Source organism: Delphinus delphis, chromosome 16 (genome assembly GCF_949987515.2).
Source record: "Delphinus delphis chromosome 16, mDelDel1.2, whole genome shotgun sequence".
Lineage (NCBI taxonomy): Eukaryota > Metazoa > Chordata > Mammalia > Artiodactyla > Delphinidae > Delphinus > Delphinus delphis.
The window spans coordinates 23,593,111-23,612,482 of record NC_082698.1 but is presented as its reverse complement, the minus strand read 5'-3'; the positions used below and the strand labels follow the sequence as shown (position 1 = coordinate 23,612,482).

Here is a 19,372-nt window from a genome sequence, read left to right as displayed (position 1 = left end):
CCAGAAGTGTAGGCCCTGGAATGACTGCCGAGAGGCAATTTCTGGCTCTGTCTTAGGTTTAAAAAGGACGTTAAAACCAAGTGGCCCACTAAGGATGACCACTGCTTTTCTCGCATGGAATAGCAATGACAAAGACTAAAGCAGGAGTTCAAATAATTTTATATACGCTTTAGGAACTTCGAGGACAGGAGGTCCATTTGGGGACAAGATTGCTTAACCTTGCCATTTAGCCAGAAACTTATTTATGATGCAGGCTATTTGATTTCTGTATCCTGCCTCTTTCTGTTAACCCTGACTCTGTAGTTCAACTGAAGTCAGAGAGAAAGAAGGGCTATAGCTCATTCACATTAAGGTTTATTGCCTCGTTACCTTCATTTGGAGGATATAATATGTATAAGTTTGTGATGGTTAACATTATGGGTCAGCTTGACTGGGTCATGGCGTGCCTAGATACTTGGTCAAACGTTATTCTGGATGCTTCTGTGAAGGTGTTTTTGGACAAGATTAGCATTTAAATCAGTAGACCCAATATAGCAGATTGTTCTCCCTAATGTGGGTGGAACTCATCCAATCAGTTGAAGGCCTGGTTAGAACTAAAAGGCTAACTCTTCCCTGAGCAAGAGAGAATGCTTCTTGCCTGGCTGCATTTGAATTGGGACATGGATTTTTCTTGCCTTTGACTCCAACTGAAACTTCCACTTTTCCTGGGTCTCAAGCTTGGAACTATACCATTGGCCCTCCTGCATCACCAGCTTGCTGACTCACCCTGCAGGTCTTGGGACATGTCAGCCCCCATAATTGTGTGAGCCAATTCCATATAGTCAGTCTCTCTCTCTCTTTGTCTCTATCTCCTATTCATTCTGTTTCTCTAGAGAGCCCTGACTACTACACATTCATTCAGAAACATTTCATGAGCTTCTGATATGTTTTAGACCCTCTTCAGGAATATCAAAGAGGTAAATACAATTACATCTATCTTTAAGGAGCTCTCAGTCTGGTGTGTTGGGGGGTGCGTGGAACGAGATACACAATCATCAAGAATCCCTAGTTATATAACCAGGATACAAGTAGAGGGAAGTGAAAACTTCACATGTATGAAATGTGACAACTGAGTCAGTCTGGAAGTTTCAATAGCAGTTCACCAATGGACAACCAATTAATAGGTAATAGAATGTAAGCTCAAAGAAAGCACACATTTTAAACAGTTTTGTTGAACACTATAACCTCAGGGCCTAAAAGAGGGTTGGCATGTAGTCGGAAATCACTTCTCATTGGTTGAAAGAATGAATGACTTCAAAGCAAAGGAAAGAACCATGAGAGAGCATGACTGGGGTTAAGGGGTTGAGCCTATGAAGGGTCTTAGGTTATGTTTAGGAATTTGACTTACATCCACAGTGAGGTTCTTGAAATTGGAAATATGGAAACACCACTCCTCTTCTCAAAATGCATGGAGGGCTTTCCACTGACTTTAGGATGAAGTCCAAACTCATCGAATGGTCTATAAATATCTACACTGGGTCCATGTCTGGGACCTCAGTTCTGGCCCCCATGCTCTGACCACCCTTCTCTGATCTACTGGTGCCTTTCTGCCCCAGGGTCTTTGTCTGTGTATCCATCTGGAATGTGCTTGCCCTCCCCACTTGAACAACCAAGCTTCTAATTAAGTATCTTTCAAGTGTCAGCCTAAGTATCAGTTTTCTGGCACACCCTCCTTTAGCCCACCAGACCAGGTTGGGGCCCCACTCTCTATATAGCCTTAGCCCTATGTATTTTTTCCTTCACAACACTTTAGGCAATAAATATTAATGAAAATGGCCGTTGGTTCAGTAGGTTCCCCTCCCCCTTCATCTAACCTTAAGACGCAGACACACGTGTTTGCATATAAACAACACACACATGAACACACACACACACACTGACTTTAAGTTCCCATGAGGGAGGATCTTTGTGTATTTTGTTTTTTGACTGCCATGTGCATCAGTTTTGTGCTAGCACTGAGGATTTAACCATATATATGTATTCAGTGATTGAATGAAGAAATGAATGCATGAACACATGACTCTTACGGTACCCAATAATCTTACCGCCATTGTGAGTATAGTGACTTCTCTGGCCCATGGCTCTAGCATTTTAGGGAGTTGCTTATAGATCCCCAGGGATGCTGAAGTGCTCTGATCAGGATCCAATCGTTGCAAGTTACGGGAGCCTGGAGTTGGGTAGGAATCAGAGCAGCCTGTGTCTGTGTGCAGACGTGTGTATAGGGGATGATGAAGCAGGGGTGGAATGGCAGTGGGTGCAGAAGGGCAGCTAGAGAATGAGGACTGTCCTGGGAATGATTTCTTATTTCTTCCGCCTTCTGCAGAATCTCTCCAGTGTGCAGTTCTCCTGGAGGCCAAAGCTCAGGAGCATGGAAACTTCTAACGCCGTGGCTTTGTAGGGGAATCTGTGTGGGAGGGACAGTTCCCAGCTTGCAGGCATGGGATTTGCTTGCTTTTATTCCTCTGTTTTCCACTGTCTTTTCAAATGTTATTATTTCAGCATCTCCCTGGTAACCTTGACAGGAACCATCTAGTCTAGTCTAATTCACAGTGAAATGTGACCGTTCTTATTACTTAAGGCTGAGAACAGGGCTGGATGATTGACAAGCCGGAGGGCCTATTGCTGTCTCAGGCAGTGGCTCTCCAGCTGACGAGGTGCCTGTGGCTGTTAGAGCCCTTGGGACTCTTTGGTCCACTATTGGCCCCCAAATTAGCACTTTAAGGAGAGCTCTTTTTTGCTTGGCTCAGATGTGGCATCAGATGGAAAAACACTGCTTTCCTACAGCTTCAAAGCCACATTTGAAATTCTTTCTTGATATGAAGTGTTTTAACCAATTGGTTGTGATTTAGCTGATCTTTCACGGGGGGCCAGGGAGAACCTGGCAACCTCCCAGGGGGGAAACAAATCCCCAAAGGGAGGGGTGCAGCTTCCCTGGAAGAGAATAGATAAATTCTTACCAGGAGTGGGCAGCAGCCAACCTGTGTCTGTCCCATACCTTCCTTTGTGTCAGGTATCTTGCTGAGCTGTCTCTCAAACTTGATTTCACTGACATTTTGCGATAACCCCATCAGGTAGATCAGATTATTGTCCTTGGGCAGAGGAGAACACTGAGGCTCAGAGAAATTAAGTGCTCAGCTCACACACTCAGTAAGAGGAAAACGGAGAGCAAGGAATGTGAGTTGCAAACCTTAGGCTCAGAGCTGAAATTTGAAGAAAGATACTAGAATTCTCCAAGGTTTGTTCAATAAAGGACTGTGGCGTTTGGGGCAAGAGAGGCGGGGATGTTATTCACTAAGTATTGATGGGTACCTGCTGTGCTACCAGACACGAAGTCACAGCAGACCCATTCAAACACAATCCCTCTGAAAAAATATGACCAACACATGAAAGAACTACAAAACAAGTAAATGGTAAGGGGGTAGGACAAATTGTAGTTGCCAGTGGATATCAAAGAAGAGATTAAAAATAGAGTAGCTAGGTAGGGCTTTGTGTCTGTGCAGAGAGGGAAGAGCAAAGGTATTCTAGGTGGGGGAACAGTGTGAGCAAACATGGAACGGTAGGAATGTGAACTTGCCTGGCCTGTACAGGGGAGAGTGAGAGATGAGAAGGGCCAGAGATGCTCTCAGCAAATTGTCTAGGGCCAACTGCCTCGCTGAGTCCCTGTATAAATCCGATTCTAATTGGCATAAATCTCTGATCCATTGTTCCGCCAGCAGAGCTAATAGCCAAAGGGAAGGGGGAGAGATCACATTTTGCCTAGAAAATGATACAAACCCCAAAGCTGCGGAGGTTTGAAAAAAGTGAAGACCTTCTTTCTACTTCAGAGACCGTCACCTCATGCTTAGCAGTGGACATGCTCTCAAATATAGCCTTGGAGCAACACGGAGACCTAGCCCTGAGCTTAAATACATTGTTTAGCCTCTAGTAACTACATCCGATAAAGTCATTGGAAATGAAGCAGTGCTGCTTCCATGGACCTGTTTTTCAATTCTCTGTTGTTTGCCAGAAGAGTCTGATTTTACTTTGCCCAAAGTAAGTATCAGCAAATCCAGTGAAACTCCCCAATCATCGCCTCTCAGGCTGGCTGCTGGATTCACGTCCTTCAGGTTGTCACCAGACTTGCCATCCATTCAGAGGCCCACTGAGTTGGGGCCAAGGAACACAAAAGCAGAATGCATGCCTACATAGGGGGCTTGGGTGATATTGGGAGGTACTGGCAGCTGGCAGTAGGCTGGGAAGAAAAGGCTTATTTTGACCCATGGATTGCTGTGTGGGATGGGGTGATGGCTGAGAACATAGGTCTTGGAGGTCCACACTCCAGGGACAGTGCTCAGACTGCCACTTAGTATCCCTGTGACCTTAGAGGTCTTACCTTCCCTCTGAGCTTGGGGTTCCTCGTGTGACTGTGAGAATTAAGTGAAATAACCTCCACTGAGTGACATTGGAGATGTTTGCAGCCTCCAGAGTCTAATGATCAAGAAACGGGCCACCTTCAGGGAAGAATTTTGGCCAACTAGAGCAGGGGTCAGCAGACTGTCTCTGTAAAGAGTTTTAGACTTTGCTGGCTGCAGGGTCTTTGCTGCAGCTACGTGTCCCTCCTGATCTAGTGTGAAAGCAGCCATAGACAGCATGTAATGAGTGGACATCAGTGCGTTCCAATAAAACTTCACTTATGGACACTGAAATGTGAATTTTCACATGGTATAAAATATGTTCCTTCATTCACTTCCCCCCAACCATTTAAAATGTAAAAACCATCGTTAGCTTGTAGGCCATCCAAAACAGGCCTTGGGCCAGATTTGTCCCACTGGCTATAGTTTGTTGACTCTGAACAAGAGGGTACATGGAGTTTAATCTTTTGTGGCTGTGTTATAAATACCATTTGAATTGTTGACACAATTTCTACAAACTTAGAAACTCTCCACAAACTACTATCCATACTACTTACCCATATCCATAAACTACTTCAGTTGTACTGTCTTATGGATGTCCTTGGTATCCGCTGCGGATTGGTTCCAGGAAACGCCCTGCTCCCCTGTGGGTACCAAAATTCACGGATGCTCAAGTCATTTATATAAAATTGCATAGTATTTGTATATAAACTTTGAACATCCTTCCCCATACTTTAAATCATCTCTAGATGACTTATAATACTTAACAGTGTAAAGGCTATGGAAATAGTGGCCAGTGTGTGCCAAATTCAATTTTGCTTTTTGGAACTTTCTGGATTTTTTTTTTAATGTTTTTGTTCCATGGTTGATTGAATTTGTGGATGTGGAACTGGCAGATATGGAGTGCTGACTATGTTGAATAGACAAATCATGTGAAATAGTTAGGAAGTTTCCTCATGTCTTATTTTAACCCTACAGACAAGTCACACCTCTTCAGGAAGCCCTCCACAATTCCTCCAGCTCTTACTTATTTTCTTTCATTAAATTCCTATCTTAAGCTTCAGTGTTTGGATCACAGATATATTTAGTTTGGCCTTCACTTTTCTTAATGGAGCTAAAATTTGCAGGCAGAAACATCTTGCAGCACTGAGCCCAAACGCCCATAGTCCTACAGGGCGCTGGAGCTGCACACAGTTTCCATCGCGTGTGCTATTTCTTCCCCTACCTCTCATCTGATGTGCATGACTTCTCCAGCTGCGTCAGCTTACTCATTGTTCATTTAAGTTGCACTCCTGGCTCCTGTAAGATTCTGAATTTCTGATTCACAGTGTAGATTCTACATCCATAATTTCATACCTATGTTGTTTTCTTACAGTTCTTTTTGAAAGTTTTAAAAATACAGTCAAGTACAAAAATCGTATTATGAGCACCCGCGTGCCAACAAACTGGAGTTAATAAATATTAACACGTCATCGTTTGGGTTTCAGATTTTTAAAATAAATAGCAGGGCATCCCAGGTAGAGTTGGCTTTCTTGGTATTGCCCATTTTCAGAACCTTTCCCCTCACTCCCTACACAGATCAACCACTGATGTGACTTTGATGTATATCCTTCTAGTATGTCTGTCGATACTTTTAATACATGTTTAATTATCCATAGAAATATATGTGGTATTGCTTCGTGTATTTTTAAATGTGTAATTATCTGAATGCCGTCATTCCTCTACATGCTTCTGTCACTCAGTATTATCTGTCTTGGGACAAATCCATCTGATCCAGACACACAATGCTGTGGCGTTATGTCGTGACATGAATATGCACAATTTATTTCTCCATTCTCCTGTCAGTGGACATCTAGCCTGTTTCCAGTTTTGCACTATTACAAACAGTATTGTCCTGTCTTTGTATATGCCTCCAAACGCATACACAGAAGTTCTCAGAGCTGCATACCTAAGAATGGAATTGCTGGATCATGGTGAAATGGCATTGTCACCTTTATTTTTGCACTGTGTTCTAACTGTTTTACATATTGGTCATTTCTGCAGTTGAGGTGTTTTTTAGTCTGAAAGATTCATGAGGTTGGCAACTGTCTTATTTGTCATCCTCCGCAGCCCTGAACATGGAGGCCTGTGCATAATTGGGGCTCAGCAGATACATCGAGAGTGAATAATACTATTGGCCTGAACTGAAAACTATTTAAAAGAAGGGGCTGAATTTTATCTTTTTCCTGATTCTTTTTATCTCTTGGTTCAGGATTTGACACAAAGTAGGAGACTGAGAAATATAACGACAGAGGAAAACTAGGCGCCTCTCCTTCCCCCGCTCTTTTACAGTTCTTTTGACTCCCAGATATTTCCTCCTCGCTCAGATCCCATCTTGAACATCCATCTTCTCCCTCTTGTTTCCATCTCTTAGGTTCTCCTTCATCACCCAACTCCTGCCTCATCTTTCACAGGTTCACAGACCACACTCCCATTGTTGTGTACTTTAAACTTTCAAACCCGTTGAAGGAGCTTATTAAGTTTTGAGAAAAGAGTCAAAGTTGTTTGGACACTGAATGATTTCTTTCAGTGCATTTAAAAATCAGCTTTCTTTCTTTTGCCTCTTCAGGTCCAATGCCTTTTAGTCTCTTTTTCAGTCTTGCCTTCTTCTCTCCTGGTACTTATTTTCAAACCTTTTAATCCCTGCCTCTTTTCACCGTCTCACCCAACATCATATCGTGTAACTAACACAGGCTCTGTGTGCAGGACTCCTGGCTGTTGATTCCCTGCCTATTTCTATTAAGGTCTAGTTCATGTCTCACTTTCACTCAATGCAATTCCCCTGCAGCCGCTGACCTCCTTTACTACTAATCCCTTCTATACCCTAATGGGAAAACGGTCAGGTGGCGTGGATGCACACCGAAAGCCAAGGACGTGGCCTGAATTTCTGGAGACCAGCTACTGCTGGCCTCGAAGCCTGGCCTTTCCAGGACACCGCTCTTTCTGCTTTGATATGAAATCGCTCCTCAGCAGCTTCCTCCTTGGATGCGGAGAGGAAGGGCCTATGGAGGCAAAGGAGGCGTAAGGGAGCCTAGGCCTTTCAGAGAGAGCCGAACTCGTTGGAACACTTGCAGGAGGACTCAGGAATCCACATGTGTCAAGTTGCTGTTACAAGAACATTGATCATTTGTTTATTCAACAATATGTATGGAGTGCCCCCTACAAGTTAGGCATTGTTCTGAGAGCTCCGGGAGCTGGGCTGAGACATAAACAGGATAGCCGAGGTCTCTGCTGATGGGAAGTTGCTGTGTTCTGCAGCCTCTTCTGTTCCCTACAGAAGAAAGGTCAGTTTTGTATGAGGTTTATTTCAGCTCTAATATTTATGGAATATTTTTCCATAATCCAATTGAGTTTTAATGGTGGTGGTGGTGGTGGTAGTGTGTGTGTGTGTGTGTGTGTGTGTGTGTGAGAGAGAGAGAGAGAGAGAGAGAAAGAGACAGACAGACAGACAGACAGGGCGAGAAAGATTTCAGGGTTACCTGTAACTTCCAAAAACTTAACCTCTGGCTGTGGATTCTGATTACTGCTTATCTCTTAGTCTGAGAAAGAAGAACACCGTCAGTGAGTGGAAGGGAATATCACAAAATATTAAAAGTGTTTACCTCCAGTGGGGTTTTTATTTTCTCAACTATAAATATTTATAGTTTTCAGTTTTTATTTATTTAATTTTGTTTTGCGGTACGCGGGCCTCTCACTGTTGTGGCCTCTCCCGTTGTGGAGCACAGGCTCCGGACGCGCAGGCTCAGCGGCCATGGCTCACGGGCCCAGCCGCTCCGCGGCATGTGGGATCTTCCCGGACCGGGGCACGAACCCGTGTCCCCTGCATCGGCAGGCGGACTCTCAACCGCTGTGCCACCAGGGAAGCCCTAGTTTTCAGTTTTTTATGAGAATGCATTCTTTTTATATCATTTATAAAAATTTACTCATGAAATAAAAAGCAGCTTCCAGATAACAAAAGAGTAGAGGCTGCATTTAGGTACGTGTAGATGATTGTGTGGGTCACACTTGCTCTACCTTTGAGGTCATGACCTAGAGGAAGGGAGAGTCATAACTACCCACCATCACTCCCCAGTGCTGACTAATGCTTTGAGTAAATTAATACTAAATCATTTCAAATAAGCAGGCTACTAGAACCCAATCAAAGACAAGAATGGAAAAAGACAAATCCCACTCATAAAATAAAAATTCAGGAAATTGCTAGATAGTGGCTTCTGATGAAGCAGTGCTCTAAATAATCTTTTCAAGGTCATCTGGTTAATTTATGCTGCGTTTGTAAGTTATTGCGTATTTTTAAAATTAATGAAAGATTTAATTATAGCAGGGTTACCTGTGACCTTTTGTGAAATGACTTTATCATAAATCTGCAGGTATTTCAGAACTGTTTTTCAGGTTTCTAATAATTTGTTCCTAAATTAATGACATCCAGCCAGTGAAAGGAGTTGAGGCGGAGTAAAAGGATTGAGTTGGGATTTGCGGTTTCCTAGCAATGGCTAATTCTGAGTCCTGGACGGAGGTGGCAGAGAAGATGGTGTGTGACTCACCAGAACCCACAGCTGGTTTAATTGTTTACTTAGAAGAATGAGAAATAAATCCAATGTGTCGATAGGGGAAATTGCAAGTAGCCAGTCTGGGTCATTGCAGAGCCTTTGATTTGGGGCACGTTTATCTACATGTCAATGTGGAGGCAACACCTGGACCAATGGGAGACTCCCTCTTCCCTGGTACCCAGAGGGATGTCCCCCTCATTTGTGAACTGAAGGTCTGTGCCTGCCCTCCAGCCTGCTGGCCATCCATGAAGTCCAATTTCGATTCCGTCACCATAGTATCTCTGACCTTCACCCACCTTAGGGCCTTGATGAGAGCAGCTAAGCTGTCTCTGGAGGGGAGCTCATTTCCCTAGAACCCAGAATACATCATTGTCTGTGTCATCCTGATGACTCATTCTGCCCATTAGACTGTGCAGAGGAATGACAGATCTCAGCACATCAAAGAAAATCCTCTCTTAGAAGAACCTAGTAGCACACTTTTATAGTTCTAGAGTTGCAGGCTAGAGCTTGGAAAACCCAGAGCTCTCTTTAGACACAGGAGCCTTAAGGAAAAGCCAGCAAAATGTGAAAGTGGGTCTTGTCTGAAGCCTCCCCTGGTTAACCATAGCCCTGGATGTGATCACGTTCTTCCAGCAATTGCTCGTGGTACTATTGTCACATGTGGCGCACCATGGCTCAACCTGCAAGCTGCAAAGGTATCCCCATGAAAAGCAGTCAGTGTTGGTGAAAAAATTGGGGTTCAGGTGACTTGGGTTCTAGTCCTTTGTGTTCTTGAGCAGACCACTACTTTACCTGGGGCTTGATTTCCCCAGCTAGCAGGTGAAGGGGTTGGGCCAAAGGTTTAGCCCTAAGGACCCTTAGTCTTGAGTACTAAGACTTAATAGTTCTGTTTGCTCTTTTCCACGGCCCAGGAACTCCCAACTAGAGGCCAAGCCAATGAAGATTGTCGTAGTTCAGGTTCAAGTACCTCATTCTCCACATAGTAAGTGCTTTAGACCTTGAGACAAATTGGGCCATAGTTGGAGCTCTCTAGGTAACAGCTTCTCTGCCTATTTCTCTTTTCTTACTTCCTCCAGCTGTGCTTTCAGTTTTATATATTTCATCGTGTTTTCTGCCTTCTATGCAAGCAGCCTAAGGGCCCCCCACCCCCCGTCCTGTGCCCATACCTCTGTGCCACACTGTGCAGTCAAATGATGGCTAATGAGTCACAAAATGCTCAAGTGGGGATATGAGAGCCTTGTTGAAAGCGGTGCTGAGAACTGTGTTAGAACATTAGCAGCAGCCGCCTGAATTGGACTCCTGGCTCCAAGAACTGTTCACTGCGTAACCTTTCACTGCGCTAAGGGTGACACTCAAAACATAGGGAAAAAATGCTACAAAAATTCAGAGGAAAGAGATCATTTTTTCTTCCGAAGAAGGAAAGGAGTGGAGAAGGAAGAAAGATCACAGAGCATGTAGTAGAAACGTTAGCATTTAAATTAAAACCCAAAAGAATTATCCATCAAGAAGATAGAAAAATCTCAAAACCTGCAGAGTGCCATGATTGCATAATACAAAAACCTACGAAAACTCAAGGAGAAATGGAAGATTGGAAACGTTATAGGGAATAGTTTAATAAACTTCACATAGAAACCAACAGACCAGGCAGTCCAAAAGTTAGTGTGGTTTTGGATATGAATGACACTATTGCAAGCTTGATTTAAGAGAATATATATGCAGCCCTCCACACAACAAATAGAGAATATGTTTTCTGAAAAAACATTTAATACATTTTTTAAATTGACTACATACTGGGTCCCATACAAAGGCTGGACTAATTCCAAAGAGCTGATACCATTGAGATGATATTCTCTCTGTTCAATCAAAATTTTAAAATGATAAGAAAAATAAATTTAAAAAACCCCACCTCATCTGCTTAGTTTTGGTTTTTAAAAGAGAAATCAAAATGGTCACTACAAAATATTTAGATTTGAAACGATTTCCTTCTCCTTTCCCCCTCTCCAAGCATTACTGCATAGTATTTGACTTCAGACTTGCAGAATGGGTAGGAGTTGGACAAGATCAGATGTTGGGAAAGGCAGCCCCGGCAGAGGAGGCCTCCCATGAATGTCAATTTGAAGCCTAGCTCAATCTTGACTTTGAACACGGCCCTAGGGCCTCGGTTTCCTCATCTGAAAAGGCTACACCTAAGATTCTCAGGCCTTGTGTGGAGGATTCGGGATAATAATAGCCGGGGAACATTCAGCAGAGTCTCTGGTACCTGATAAGCATGCTATCAGTGGTGGCCATTATTAGTATCAGGGCATAGGAGTGGCATAAAAGTGGAGTTGGTGAAGGTGAGAGATTTTGTAGAAGTGTAAGAAAAGGATTGAGTGTCAGCCTAGAGGTTAAGAGAGAAGACATACTGAGGGCTGAGTCTCTGCTAATGCAGAGGTTTCTAGCCTGATGTCTGAGAATTCAGTTGAGGCAGTAACAGAAAGAGGAAAGTCAGGAAGAAACTGGCAGAGTCAGCTGTGGCCTTGTTCTCTTTCTTAAGGTTTTCTTCAGGCAGGCAGAGATGGGAGAGGTGGGGGTTACAGGAGCTCAAGGTGCTGGTGCTGGAGTGACTGAGGAGGATAAGGGAAGGGGGAGGGCCTGGGGCAGCTTGAGGACAACACAGTATTATCCTAGTGGAGTTCCACCAGATGTTCTCTCAAAGGTCAGTCTGCAGTGACATCCTGCAAATCTAACTCCCCACTCACTACTGGTTATATCTTTTGCATATTTCCAGTGGTTTCCTAGTGATGAATTCTTGTTCTTTTCCTCGCGGAAAGATTGTGGTCAACCACTGTCTCCTTGAAACTTCTTTCAGCTTTTATAACTGTATATAAAAGTTGGTGTATTTGGAGGTCAAAAAAAGAACCAGGTTACTATGCAGGGGAGAATCAGGTAACCCAGAGTTGCTCTCCTGTAAAGACGAAAACATCTGTACGTAGCCTGCTCCTCTAATTACATTTAGTGTGGCATTGTTTCCACCTAAATTATAGCAATTATATATGAAGATCCCCTTTGAAATCATTTAATTAATGAGTAGCTATCCCTCTGTGTGGATGGAATTCTAAGGAAGTCTTTTATTTTTGTAAACCACCTCCCTCCCTCAAATTAATCACTTCCCTACCCACAAGGTTTACTCAGGTCTGGATGGTGGATTAGAGAGGGTGTGTTATTTAGGGTCCCAGCGAATCACAGTTGTTTGTGGGAATCCTAGCACAGACCATGATGACAAGGGGTAGAGACACTGCTGCTCTTTCTCCTGGATTGTTTTAGTCCTCCTAAACCTCAAAGGACACACAACTCAGCCATGTTCTTTGGCCCAGAGATAAGGGTAGATAGAGCTATTACCCCAATTTTGGAAGAAGTGGATGGTTTTGATAGATTAATTCTACCCATTAATCAACCCAGAACTATTTATTGAGCATCTGTTATATGAAAGAAGTGCCCGTGGAGACAAAGATGAATGACTCTAATTGATAAATCCTTTGTGTATGGGGTCACCAGGAGACAGATAGCTTGTCTACCTGGAGGTAGACATAGGGATTGAAAGAACATAAACTCTTGGAAATCGTCTTTAAGGAGCCATGTTCCACCTAGACTATTTTTGCATCCCATTCTTTCAGTATGCGTGTCACTGCTTAAAAACTATCTTCTGTGGGCTTCCCTGGTGGCGCAGTGGTTGAGAGCCCGCCTGCCGATGCAGGGGACACGGGTTTGTGCCCCGGTCCGGGAGGATCCCACATGCCGCGGAGCGGCTGGGCCCGTGAGCCGTGGCCGCTGAGCCTGCGCGTCCGGAACCTGTGCTCCACAATGGGAGAGCCCACAACAGTGAGAGGCCCACGTACCACAAAAAAAAAAAAAAAAAATTATCTTCTGTGAGGAAGCTGAAAGCTTGAGAGATGAAGTGATTTGCTCAAGGTCACCTAGCTAATTTAGTGGCAGACAAGGATTAGGAAAAGACAGGTCTTCTAGTTCCTTGCCTACTACTTTTGCCACCGTGCCCAGACCACCTGTATGTTCAAAGTTAAACAGTCACACAAGAGGACACTTTGTGACCAGAGTCACATTAGCAGTGCAGACAGATAGCAACAGAGGAGTTTAATAGAAAGAGAGAGATGGTCTCAGGTTTGTAAAGCCCAATAAGAAGGTGAATCTGGTGTGGAGCCAAAAACTCTCATGAAAAAAAAAATCCAGGTGACAAGGGAAAAAGAAAAAGAAAAACAGAAGAAGTAATAAATTTTAATAGATTTTTCCTGAAAATCCATATTGTGAAAAATGGCTCTGAGAATTCATTAATTTTGTTCTGTGGTGGGGAGTAACTTTTTCAGGGGAACTAAAGGGTAGGCTACCTGTTTCCAGACAGTCATGTGTATTTATGTATAAGCCTTTCTGCAAGGCTCTATAGGAGGTGACACACACACACACACACACACACACACACACACACACACACACGACAAAGCCCGTGCATTCTAGGTTAGTATTTACCTTGCAAAAGGAATTTTGAGCCAACCCCATCGAAACCTCTTGATGAGCAGGGCCTTGGGTATGAGTCTGTGGGGGTCCCAGCAATGAGAATGATGGCGATGGTAATGAATATTTATTGTCAATTGGGAGTTTTCAAGATTTTCACATACATTATCTTGGGGTTTTGATTATGTTGATGAAAATATGCTTTGAGTTAAGAAGGGGGACTGGGAATACATTTCTGAAGAAGGAGGTCAAAATAGTTTATCTTGGTAATTGCAAGGAAGTGGGACTGTGGATGACAGTGAATTTGAACACGCTAGAAATTAGCTTTTTTGCCAAAGACTTGAAAATGAAGCCACCCTCTCAAATTGCCTTGTTCCATTGGTACCCAATAATCAGCCATTCTTTGTCAAGCAACTATAGTTGAAAAGCTTTATGTGGTCCAAAGAAGGATAAGAACATTCCCAGCCTTACAAAGCTTTCTAATTGGTTGCTACAAATTTGACCAAAAATATAAGAAAATTAAATTCTGGATAAGTGGTCTAGAGCAGTGTTTCTTAACAGGTGGTCCTGGAGCCAACAACATCAACATCACCTGGGGAGTTATTAGATATGCAATGATCAGGCACCCAACACTACTAATTAGAAGGCCTGGGTGTGGGACAATCTATATTTAACAAGCTCTCTAGTTGATTCTGATGCAGACAGTGGAGATCCTCTAGTCTAGAGATAACGGGACCATTTGAGTTTCTGAGGAACGAGAGCTCAGTATTATTGGAACAGTCACAGAAGACTTTCTAAAAGAAGTAGTACCTGTTTGGGGAATTACATTATCCTTTTGGAGATGTTCCACATCTTTGGTTCCTCCACCCTAGCCATCTCTTGAGTTTTTGTATTCAATTCGTTTATGAATCACTTTGTTTCCCAAAAAGTTACCACAAGTGGGACGAATATGCTGCCCCTGCTTTACTGGTGATAAGCTTAGAGGAACATTTCCAGGAGATGAGAGGCTTGTATCTGGGAAGTTGATTTCTTGTATTATTATTTAGAAACAGTCTAGGTTTTCTCTTGCTCCAATCCGGGACCAGGTGGATCTAGTCAGTGTTTATCACCTCAAAGTGACGGATGTGGTTTCTAATCCCTCTGACTTCCTCTGCAGGGTTCTCACTTCTACAGATCCTGTTGTGAATTTTAACATCTGTTCTAAGGGTAGTTATGAAAAGGGATGAGAAATGCTTGAAATTAAGTTAGTCCTTATTGTATCTCCGACTTAGTTTGCTGTGTTTCTGTCATTTCTTCTTCTTCCATGAGCTCCAATCAGAAGAGCAGTGAATGAATCCAGTACTGAACAGAATTAGGGAAGCCAGATCTTTGCAAAAGAGAGACCCTGCATCAGAGTCACTTATGCCCTATAGGAGGGGGCCCACCACGAGCTGAGAGTGGATGGAGAGACGGGAGTACATCAATGTCTGAAAGTTACTAAGGGGTTTTACCCTACTAATTTTAGTTGGGATCCAGTGAGAAAATGAACAGAGCTCATAATCCTAACATTAAATGTTTAAAAATTTCATCTGGCCCAGGAAAATGACCCCGTGGGAAAGCATACTAGCCAACTCCTGAGTGGAAATATCAGTGTATCAATTTACAGTTTGGGGAAGGACCTGGAAAACATGGTGTAAGGAAATTTGGGTTAGAAGCTAAAGAAATACTGGTGAAAGGAATGCACCTGCAGAAACTGTAGAAGAGAAGAATCTAAGTTAGTCCACAAGTTCTGAATGAGCCTCTATTTTATGTTCAGTTCTGAAATGAGCCCTTAGATCAGAAGCAGAAATCCCTAAAAGCCGGGAAGGCCAATGACATGGACATCCTTAGAGGCTCGGGGTCAGTTAGGCCACACATACTTGGGTGATGCCAGCATCCTGTTTAACATCAGCCCTGGGAAACGGTTAAGCCTGAGCTTGACGTTCTCTGCTTACTAACTCCTGAGCCGTTCCTTTCCTGTGTGGGCAACTTTTCTATTAGAAAGATCTCTCACATTTTGTAAACTTTTACACTTTTATTTTTTGTTATTTTTTAATACTCATGAGATCTCCCTAGAGTGCCCATTTATTGATCTTCCCTCCACTGCCCCTTCCTAAGTCATCCCCAGGTTAACCAGCCATAGTTTTATACCACTCCTTGCTTGGATTGGTAGATGAAAAGTGGTCTCAAATCATATCGCCATTTGTATTATTTCTTGTGCCTCCTGTAACAAATTACCACAAACTGGGTGGCTGAAAAAACAGAACTTTATTCTCTCATAGTTCTAGAGGCCAGAGTCCAAGGTCAAGGTGGCAGCAAGACCGCGCTCCCGCTAGTGCACTAAAGGAGAATTCGTTCCATGCTTGTTCCGTCTTCTGATGGCCCCAGGTGTTCCTTGGCTTGTATCTGCATAACTCATCTTTGCCTCTGTCTTCACATAGCCTTCTCCTCTCTGTATGTCTCTCTTCTTTGTATCTATTATAAGGATACTTTTCATTGGACTTAGGGCCAGGATGATTTTATCTTCAGATCCTTAACTCACAACTGCAAAGACCTTTTTCCAAATAAGGTCACATTCACAGGTTACAGGGAATAGAACATGGTCATGTCTCTTTGGAGAGCCACTATTTCATCCAGTACATCGTCTGAGTCCCTCTCTTTTTCAGTGGTCCTTAAACTTTGGGAACTGTGAACCCTTTTGAAAATCTGATAAAAAGAGATGTAATGTCTCCATAGATAAATACACACAGGCCAGTAAAAACATATTTTATTGCAAATTTCAGGAGATTCAAACTCCACTACCACCACCAAAGCCCCTACATGTACTACTCACGTGTATCCTTCTTGAATGGTGACATCCAACACTAAGTACAATTCTCCTTTGTTATGTAGTTAATGTAAAACAGACCAGGATATTTCCTCTTTTGTTCTAGAGAATATACAAAATTCTGCATTCATTAATGCATTCTAAGATTACCTTAAGTATTTCTGGTCTCTCTGAAGTGTTTACTTATATTAATTACATTGTATACAAAAATCTTAAGCTGCATCATCATCATTATTATTATGTATCCTGAGCTGCACCAAGCCCCATTTCTTTTATCCAGTACTTATGTAGTTGCCAGGGAGGGACCTGATATTTTTCCCTGTTATGTCATATATTATTAAACTCAGCCTGTCTCTTCAGTTTGTCAAGACCTTTTTGGGTCCTGATTCTGCCATCAAGCATATTGACTGTTCTTCCAGCTTTGTGTCATCAGAAAATGCCATTTCCAATGATGACCATTATTTTCATGTCGTCAAGTCATTAATAAAAATGATGAACGAGAAAGAGCAGACAGCAGAACCTTGCAGCTGACTACTCACCCCCTCCCTCCTGGTTGATTTTAATGCCTTAATTAGGTACTGTTCAGCCACATAATTTTACTAGCACCTGGCTCATGTTTTTTCATCTTTTCTTCAAGACTGCTACAGCAGACCATCAGATGCCTTGTTGATATCTGGGTAAATCATGTGCCTCATATTTTCTTCTTCTGTATGCCTAGTAATCCTTTCATAGAAAGGAATGGGATTCATCTGACATGATGTATTTTGTGATCTATAGAATAACTGTAAACTGTTTGGAGTAGGTAGAGTGTTTTGTTTTTTGTTTAGCATCACTCATATCCTGCTACCCAGAGTACTCCAATCAGGGAAGACTTTCTAGAGGAGGTAGCATTCGAATGTGGGAGGATTTGGATAGGCTGGATAGAGAGGGAAGAAGACATTTATCAAGGTTTCTCCCACTGTTTATTTTTTCTTGATGAGCTTTTAACCTTATTCTCCTCTCTTAAATAGAAACTTTTTATGAGATAACTGTTTTGTTAAAGATTAAAAGTTGACTGACTCATGACCTTTCCGTGAACTGAATCAGAACTAAATGGGAGAAATGCCTTAGCGTACACCTGGCATGGATGTATTGGATTTGGAGACCAATGAATATAGCAAGAATGCAATAGAATAGAGAGAACGTCAGGGCAGGTATCCCACGCAGTACTGGCCACACAGTCCAGGGTATTCTAGCCTCTTGGTTCCTACTACTCAGGGCTGAGGTAAGATTCATGCAAAGATCATACGATTTTACTAAAGGAGAGACCCACAGTCACTCCCTCAAAGTCTGTTTAGTCTTTTTTTTTTTTCAGTCAAAGCTCTAAAAAGCTTTATTTAACGAGTAAATGATAGGACATTAAAAATCATTTCCTAAGGTGTATTTTAAGTTGTGTGATCTACAAAACAATTCTTTCTCCATTTCACAATTTTAATTAGCTCCACCCCTCCCAAAGCATCCTCATCTTTCAGATAGAAGAAGGAAATGTCCCTTGAGGAGAGTCAGTCTCTTAGGTGTCACTATGAGGATATTTGAACTTGGGAAGAGGAGAATCCAGGGCTGTGAGCATGATTAATTCTTGCTGGAATGGAAGCTGTCCGATTCCTTGAAAGACTTCGGTGGGTTTTGGCTCCCGGCATGACGGGTCTCCCCTTTACATCACTCTGATAGATGCCTTGCATTGTAATTACGAGACATGCCACCTGAGTGGAGTATGGAAGATCAGTCTTTTTTTCTGTTTTTCTAGAAATGATTGATCATTCATGTTTATAGGGCTATCAACTGCTGGACTTTGAAAAGGTCAGTATTGATTAAGTCGCGCCGAAAGTGTGCTTCTTTGCTATACATAAATATGAGTTCCTCTTATGAGACGACTGATTTTTCAGGGCAGGGGGAAAGAGGGGGGTATTCACATGAACTAAGCAATGAGAATTTCAACTAAAACACACTTAGATTCAGTCGGAATTGGCAAGGTCATACTTTAGATTAGCTAATCCACACCCACCCTTCCCAACATACACATGTACAATTTACTTTACAGATGAGAAAACTCTTGAGTCCCTGCCTGTGGACCTCAGTAGCTATAACAGTAGTGCTTGCTTTGAGAAGAAGACTAGATGTGAAAATACAAGGAGCAGGTCTACCTGTGGAGAGGATTGTAGATGATTGGGGAAGATTTTTCCTTCACCATACCTTTCTATATTTGAAAGCCTTCCTGTAAAGCACATATATTACTTTTGCAAAAAAAAAAAAAAAAAAGTTGGTTTTACACCCACAGTGAATACCTTGTCAATTGGCTGTAGTTGTGTGGTCCGTGGACTTCCCCTCAATAGCCTTCACAGACCTGGCTTTAGAGGAATCGTTAAAGTCCAGGCTGCAGTTCAGCCCTGTCTCCCTCCAGTCTTGCTGCACTAGACTAGGCGCTGTGACTGACTATGGGGCTTTATCTGCTTGCCTTTCTCATTTGTCCCCTGAACACTTAGGGTTTTTGGCCACTTCAGCCTCCACTCGGAATGGCAGTTGGTGAAGGTGGACTACAGATCTATCTTCAGCCGGCGCTGCAGCAGAGAGGATTATGAGACCTGGCGCCTGCTCAATCAGGTACAGTGCCGGGCGGGGGTCCTGTCTCCTAGGAAGAGGGGCCACTGCAAGCCCTGTTCGGTCCTATCGGACCTTCCTGTTTGCAGAAGGAAAGTCGTGGGCCATCTGGGGATAATGGTGGGTTTCGGGGGAGGGTTTGGAACCCACACACCCAGGTCTAGCAGGGGCAGGTGATATTTTGGGACCCTTTTGCACCCTGGAATCCTGATCTACTCGTTGAAATCACCGAGCAGCCTGGGGAAGTGGTGATAATGGTAACCTGGGATTTTAGTGCTGCCCATGCGGAAGTAAGCCCAGAAGACTAGGAGACCCCACCAAAGATGTGATCATCTCACCTTTTACTGGGAAGCATGAGAGCATTTCTC

At 43.0% G+C, this 19,372-nt stretch overlaps 1 protein-coding gene across 1 annotated transcript in view; it reads left to right on the top strand.

Annotated features, from left to right (window-relative positions):
• The window catches only part of SORCS3 (sortilin related VPS10 domain containing receptor 3), a 576,395-nt gene that overhangs the window by 508,910 nt on the left and 48,113 nt on the right, over positions 1–19,372 (top strand). The window contains exon 15 of the mRNA XM_060033570.1: positions 18,890–19,007. Within this exon, the coding sequence (XP_059889553.1) occupies positions 18,890–19,007 (118 nt within the window). The remainder of the gene's footprint in view (positions 1–18,889; positions 19,008–19,372) is intronic.